This window comes from Triticum dicoccoides, chromosome 6B (genome assembly GCF_002162155.2).
Source record: "Triticum dicoccoides isolate Atlit2015 ecotype Zavitan chromosome 6B, WEW_v2.0, whole genome shotgun sequence".
NCBI classification, from domain to species: Eukaryota; Viridiplantae; Streptophyta; class Magnoliopsida; order Poales; family Poaceae; genus Triticum; species Triticum dicoccoides.
The window spans coordinates 333,805,674-333,813,151 of record NC_041391.1 but is presented as its reverse complement, the minus strand read 5'-3'; the positions used below and the strand labels follow the sequence as shown (position 1 = coordinate 333,813,151).

The following is a 7,478-nucleotide window of genomic DNA, read 5'->3' as shown; positions in this document are numbered from 1 at the left end:
GGCCTCAAGGTCGAACGCATAAAAACACCTCTTCTACCAGACCCCCATTGATCTGGGAAGGCTCATGGGGAAGAAGGACGAATGAGGATGTAGCTGAATGCTGACCCCACCAATGTCGCGAACGGAGTCACTGCTCATCTGACCCTTGACGCAGAAAAAACGTCGAAAGAGGTCAAATGGGGGTGGCCCCGAGAAAGCACTCGCAGAACATGAGAAGTTCCCGATATGAAGGACACCGGTGGGCTTGAGGTGGTGGAGCTGGATGCCAAGAAATAAGAGGAACCCCGACACAAAGGGGTGCAGAGGAAAACCGAGACCATGCCCAAAGAAGTCGAGATGTAGGACACGCACGCCGTCCGGCAGTGCTGGGAATTCCTCCGTAGAAAGAGGAATCCGGTACTGGAGGTCGGATGGGAACATCCCCTCAGCTTCTAGACGTCCCTGTCCGAGATTATGGAGCGGTTCCATCGGTTGGTGAAGACCTCGGCGCTGGGTTGCGGCTCGGCGGCGGCGGCGGAGCCTTCCGCCTTCCGCTTCTTCTCCGCTTCCCTGGTCGCCCGAGCGCGGCCGGCTCCGATCAAGGACCCTAAATGACTCATCTCTCGTTTTGCGGGGGAGGAAATGGCGGGCCTAGAGACTATGAACGTCGCTATGGCGATGGAACAAAAATGCAAGGAAGCAGAAGTGCAGAGAAGCAGAGGCGTGAGGAAGCGGGCGCAGGTGAAATGACACCTTGTTGCGCCAATGCTCTTTTGATCCCCCACGGGCGAGCCAGGAATCAAGGCACCCCTGGGCGCTACATACCCCACGACTTGTGAGCGGTTCTCATTCATGTCTTGCAGGCACGGAAATCAAGGCCAAGTTATCGCAATAAGACATACGTCAACCCGTTTTCAATCTCCTCACTGGCGCAACGGTTTAGATAAAAGATAGCGCCCCCCACCTGTCAAACCAATGTCAGGATGGGGAGGCCTAAAGGCTGTGGCGGCTTTGACCATGCGGGTCCCCAAAAGGCAGGCGTTAGACCTCCCTGAAGCCATCAAGACCATAACACTGTAGCCGGACTCCTGGAACACGACACAACGAAGGAGCCCACCGGAGGCTACTGACAGGGTCCTCACTACGACCTCCGCCACGCTTGGGGGCTACTGACGGGGTCCTGTACCGAGGGTGGCTATGCCAAGGAGCCCGGCCTCATCAACTATGAGGGGGCCCAATGGGCCCACAACACGGCGCCAACCCTAGGAGGCCAGATGACCTTCTTGACGCCCAAGACTAGAGGACGACGGTGCCCAGATCGCATCTAACCTATAAACCCCAAGCCTCTACAGTCTATACAAAGAGAGGTCTAGGGTTCCTCTTAATCATCTATCTTCAGATAGGAGAACTCTCGGTAGCAACATCATACACCATTGTACCCCCTAGCATGAGGTATCCCTCCACTATGAATAACCAAAACCAGCAGAACGTAAAGTATTACTCTCCGGAGCCCCGAACCTGGATAAACCCCTCCTGTGACCTTCGATTCATGACTTCCAGCTGCACTTGGACACCTACCAGGGACCTGACGAAAATCTGCTCCGTCACCGCCCGAGGTTTGTGCAGAGAGGTCCCATGCGCGTAGTTGTGTGAGCAATTATCATTTTCTTATATGTCTGCTTCTATCTCCATTGCGGGTCCTTTGCCGGCCATCCAGATTGATGACCCGGAGAAATGGCTTTTGAAGGTTGCCTCTGTTGCAGAGCAAATGACCGGCGCGCTTGGGATTGCTGCTGGTACTTTATTTGCTGGGCATCCTGACTTGACGTCTGACCTTGAGGTCATCCTAAAGTTGCTAGCGAATCCCTCCAATCAACTTGATGTTTGGATGTACTTTACTGCTTTTGAAGGGGCTCATCGGGTACTAGGTAGGGTTCAGGCTCATTATCCCAATGCCAACCTCCAGACAATTGTTAGACCTCATGCTGGAAGTCCGAATCCACATCTGTTCCTGCAAGAAGTTGTCAAGGAAGTCGAATATGATGCCGGGGTCTGCCCTCTGCAGAGTATTATTAAAAGGCATCCTGGTGCGAGTAGCTTGTAAAGCGGGATTTTGCAATAAAATTGATAAGGGTACTATCGAGTACTTTATGGTAACAATTCATATGATATTATTTAGAACCTGCCATTTGTTGTGTTGTATGACTTCTTAATATTCGTTGGGAGAACGCCCGCACTCGACCAAATATCCGTTGGTCATTGGCGCTATGCACTGGCATTGGTTTGGTCATTGACGATATGCACTGGCGTTGGTGGCAAGCTCTAGGTCAGTGCTCTGCATATGTTAAGATTTGTGTGAACTCTAGCGACTAGGTTAGGCCGTAAGCATGTTGACCTTCTGCCTTTATGGCAGGAGGCCTACAGTACCATGAATGCAGTCCCCCCTCCCCCCGCGTGCTTGTACTTTGAAGGGTCACTAGATGTAGCCCTTATTGCCTGCGGGGGGAGGGGGTCCGAAAATTGATGCAGCACCCCCGAGTCACAAATAAGGAGATCTCTCTGTCAGGACCCCGATCCTAAGTCACACCGATCTAGCATGTAACACATCATATCACTTTGCGGCCTCACGCAGGGTATACCCACGGGTGCCACCTTACCTGGCATGGGACCGTTTGCGCCTTTTGGCTCACGTATATGATAGTGTCGCTATCATCCGTATGACAAAGAACCCGGACTGACATGATTAGTTGTGGACCCAAAGTGGCGCTAACTTCTGGGGATAGGCATACATGACCCAACAACGAACGTGTCGATCAACAATGTATGAACCCAAGTCGTAGCAAGCTACATGGACTTAAAGAAACAACATGTGATATTTCCCCGAAGCTAGTTATTGTGGATCTTCAGGTCCAACGTTCCAAAAGCAAATTGTCAATTACCTCTTGCACAGTGCACCTAGTCCATGGAATTGACAGCGCTTTCAATAGCTTATCAACAGTTCTTTTAATTACAGTTCAAGAACCAGTGAAGTCTATTGAAATTAAGTACCACTTCGGTATGTAAAAGTAAGGTTGTTGACTTGTTATCTTTAGGTGGGACAAGATTAATGTGATCTAATATTTTGGTCAAACGCTTTCCGGAAAGCCCTAGAAGTATGTTATTAAAGAATAGTGTAAGAACTTACGATATTGAAGATCAATCCAGTACCTTTGAGAGAGCAATAAAACATGAACCCAGTGTGTGTTGAATGATCCATGTAATATGTAACTCCGGTGTCCAGTAGGATACATCATGTGTGGGTACAAGCCTTTGATTGGGCGCATTTTACACTGCTGATGGAAGCTTTGCTCAGCAGTGTTGCACGACTGGGTGAATGTAGCATATATTATCCCCTGGTAGACAATTCTTCTGCCAACATTGCATATGTTTGATTACTTGGTCTGCAGTTTCTCTGCTCTAATTTGGATACCATGTCACGGCATATATCTGAATGACCGTTTCTTATCAGGCCATCAATAATTACTTTCCACACAATTTCATCAGGATTGTAGTCTTCCCATCTACAGTTTCCAAAAATTTCTTCAGCCATATGAGCTTGTCCTTCACTAATAAGCCCGCAAAGCAGGTGCTGATAGGACATCAGTTGTGGTACAAAACCACGACCAATCATGGAGTGAAGCAACGCCCATGCACCGGAATACTGTCTTGATTTGCATAAACACATAACGAGAGCAGTGTAGATGTCCTCATTCAAAGACAGATTATCATCTTTCATACGAGAAACCAATGATGTCACCTCTTTCAATCTTCCATCTTCAGAGAACCTCTCCAGAATTGCAGAATAAGTATCCATGTTAGGAATAATATCATTCTTCTTCATTGTCTCAAACAATTCAAAGATATCAGTAAGCCTGGCGGTCTTCCATAAACCAGCTACATACAAAGGCACACCTTCTGTTAGCCTCCTTTGTACAAGATGTCTAAGCAAGATCAAATAAGTAAACTGGTTTGGCATAGAAGCAACATTTTTCATATGCTTCAAGATTGAGACTGCGCAATCTGTCTGCCCAATACTTGCATGCCCATCCATCAACGTGTTATACGCAATTGTATCTACAGTGACTGCACTTCTGTTCATCTCACTCACAACATTTTCGGCTTCAATGAGTCTTCCTTCATTGCAATAAGCACGCATAGATGTGGTATAAGTAACTGCATCAGGATTGCAACCCAGTGAAACCATTTGACCCCAGATTTTTGTGGCCAATCCATAGTTTCTCTCCTTGAATAGCTTGTCAATTACAACGGTATAGTTGACCGTCGTGAGCTTAACACTCTTTTTTAGCATCTCATCTATAAAGGACAAACCCTCTTGTGATCCCTTCATCTTGCATAGGTATACGATGAATGGACTGTATGTATAGGTATCCGGCGTGCAACCAGCTGAGACCATCTTTTCCAGTAATGACCATGCAACATCAACTTGATCACATTTGCATAACCCGTCTATCAATGAATTGAATGTCACCAAATTAGGTTTTATGCCTCTCCCTTCAAGGCTATCAAAAAGGGAGCTAGCTTGATCGATCCTCCCATTCTTGCAGAGAGCATCCACCAACGCATTGTAAGTGTATATATCACCAGCTAAACCATCTCCTTCCATCAAACGAAGTAGCCGGAAAGCATTCTCTATATGCCCATAAACACATTGGGCCCGAACTAACAAATTGTATGTCACAACATCTGGTTCTACTCCATGTGCTCTCATCCGATTCAACAAAGCCATTGCATTGTGCACCTTACCCTCCTTGCAGAACCCCCACACCAGTGCATTGTATGTCCACACGTTCGGCTTGCACCACCTCAACTTCATCATCTCAAACACCCTCACCGCATCACTCATCCTCCCCTCCTTACAATACCCATTGACCACCGCGGTGCATGTAACAACAGATGGCACCAACCCTTTGTCAGACATCTCCTCCAGCATTTCCTCAGCCTTCACAACCCTTTGCTCCCTACACCATAAATCAATCACGGCCGCATAAGCGCAAGTACTTGGCCGCCACCCCAATTTCTTCATCCTCTGCAGCATCTGGAGCGCCTCCTCCCCCCGCCCTGCTTTACACAGGCCCTTCACCAAGACCGCATATGTATGCATGTCCCACAGCTCCATCTTCGTGAACAAGTCCAATGCCTCGTCAATCCTCCCCGTCTCGCATAACCCCTCAATCATTGCAGCATAGGATACCACGTCCCGCGGGAATCCTCTCAAAGGCATTTTATCGAACAGATCACGAGCAGTGTCGGTCTGGTGGGTGCGGGAGTAGCCCACGATCAAGGAGTTGAATGTGTAGGCGTCGGGGTGCCAGCCAGAGAGGACCATGAGGCTGAGGTACCGGAGGGCGCGGGGCAGGTCGGCTCTGCGGCAGAGGGAGCGGATGAGGATATTGTAGGTGACGCCCGTGGGGGCAGGCGGCGAGTGGAGGTGCATGTGAGCGAAGAGGCGGAGGATGAGCGGGGTGAGCGCGAAGCGGGAGAGGTGGGTGAGGAGAGAGAGCCGAAGGAGCGGTCGAAGAGGGGGCGGAGCGGGGGCGGGGAGAGGGAGTGGAGGCGGAAGAGGATGGGGAGGGAAAGGCTGAGAAGGGAGCGGGAGGGCGCCGCGGCGCGGGCGGTCGCGGCGGCGAGACGAATCGGGAGTGGGACGTCGGGCATCCGGGGGAGGGACGGAGCAAGGAGAGCAGGGAGATGCGGCAGGGAGGGGTGTAGGTACCAGTTTGGGGCGGAGAGGGCGGCGGAGAGGTGCGCCAGAAGCGCGGCGGGAGTGGCCGAGGAGGTCGGCAGAGGTTGGGAAGCCGCCATGCGAGGTGTTTGCGCGGAGATGAAAGAGAAGGACGCTGTGGCGGCGCCGGCGGCGGTGCAGCCGGCGACTACTCACGGCGCCGTCGCCATTATTGGGACCTCATCTCATTCCTAGTGCGGTTTAATCTTTTCATCAGCCCGAAAGGTCACATGAAATTTGTCCAGGCGAACAAGAGTTTTTTTTTCCTTGCTGAGAAAAGCTAATCAACTTCAACACGGTGGCCCATTTCGTTCGCTTTGGCCTGTTTGTGTCCGCGAGGCTAACGCGCGGATGCAAATTCAAATTTTGTCTGTTCGGTGTGTATGAATTTTTGCTTTAAATTTGGGTATGGTTTGCATCCACACGAACAAATTGTAAGGCGATTGCGTACAATATCTGTCAACTGACAGTTACACGAACATGTTGTATTGTGCGGATGTATCATGTTAAAGCATGGTGGAGGTATATATTAATTTTATGACTAACTTAGTTGGCACCAAAAGGCTAGACTTAAATTAAGCCGTAAGTTTTTTGGTTATTACTAAGCTTATAACACTTGTAACCTATTGTATGCTTTGTTATCCAGGAGGCGGGACATCTTCTTAGTCGAGGTGTACTGCGTTGTAACTCTACTCGGGAGTGAATTTTTCTGACCCGCGGTTCAGCATCTTCCCTGCCGAGCTGCACCTTGGTGATAATGAGACGCAAACGCCGGCAGAACTAGTTCCTGGGGAGATACGATCGTAGGTCGACCGTGTTGCCCAACCCAAGTCTCGAGATCCTTTTGATCCTCAGAAAATTCAATGCAGGAAATTCAGAGTGTTATATAGTCGAGGAGATTTTGGTCGGCAACTCATACCCGACCTGAGTCTCGGGGGCTACTGCATGCTACGTTTTTTCCTATAAGTATGTTACCAAGCGAGAATTCGATCCTCGGGTCGATTTGGCGATTCAACTTGAGTCTCGAGGCTACTGGAACCAGTGGTTTTATTTTACCCTTCAGGTGTATACTGGATTTTAGGTCGGCACACAACTTGAGGGCTACCGACTATACATCTTGGCAGAGAATAAATTGCACTAATTAGGAAAAACTGCAAAAAAACGGCTCATAGAAACCGGCTTGGCGAAAAAGCACTTTTTTGTAGAGGCCGGACATCTGCACCTACAACTCAAGAACGAGATGGTGTATACCACTTCGAAAGCAGTTCGGCATGGAGACCGACTGCAAGCGGCTCGCTGCATGGGAGACTTTTCTGGCATGCAATCATACTGCTTCAACATTTTTAAAGACTGAGGTGGTCTACCTCACCTCGAATGCAATCCAGCATTGCAGCTCGACTGCAAGAAAACATTAATTGGGGAATGTTCTCGCCAAACCAGTTCCAAGACCGATGACCGAAGACAACGAGCAACTCGAATAAACCGAGGTGCGGCCAGACTTGAAGACCGGTTCAGGGGCTACTAATGATGCCCCAGCTAGGGGGATTTTCACCATGTCGACTCTTGACTGGGTGGGCCGGGACGAGGACCCCTAGGTCAGTTCCATCCGAGGTCACTTTGGGTGACCCATGACGCATGCAAGGAAGATTTCAGAAGCCTTGCCTTTCAAGACAAGGACTCCTCTTCACCGACATAGCCGACTAGGACTTCTATAATC

General features: G+C 49.6%; 1 protein-coding gene across 15 annotated transcripts in view; it reads right to left on the bottom strand.

The window, feature by feature from the left end:
- LOC119322001 (pentatricopeptide repeat-containing protein At5g65560-like) overlaps window positions 1–5,997 on the bottom strand; it is a 42,130-nt gene extending 36,133 nt beyond the window's left edge. For 10 of the 15 annotated variants that reach the window (XM_037595500.1, XM_037595497.1, XM_037595501.1 and 7 more), the window contains exon 1: window positions 3,187–5,997. In XM_037595500.1, coding sequence (XP_037451397.1) covers window positions 3,365–5,473 — 2,109 coding nt within the window. In that variant the 5' untranslated portion in view covers window positions 5,474–5,997 and the 3' untranslated portion in view covers window positions 3,187–3,364. Of the gene's footprint in view, window positions 1–1,497; window positions 1,991–3,163 lie in introns of all 15 variants that reach the window. The other 5 variants (XM_037595504.1, XM_037595510.1, XM_037595511.1 and 2 more) reach the window with 3 other exon arrangements.
- Between the last annotated feature and the right edge of the window lie 1,481 nt (window positions 5,998–7,478).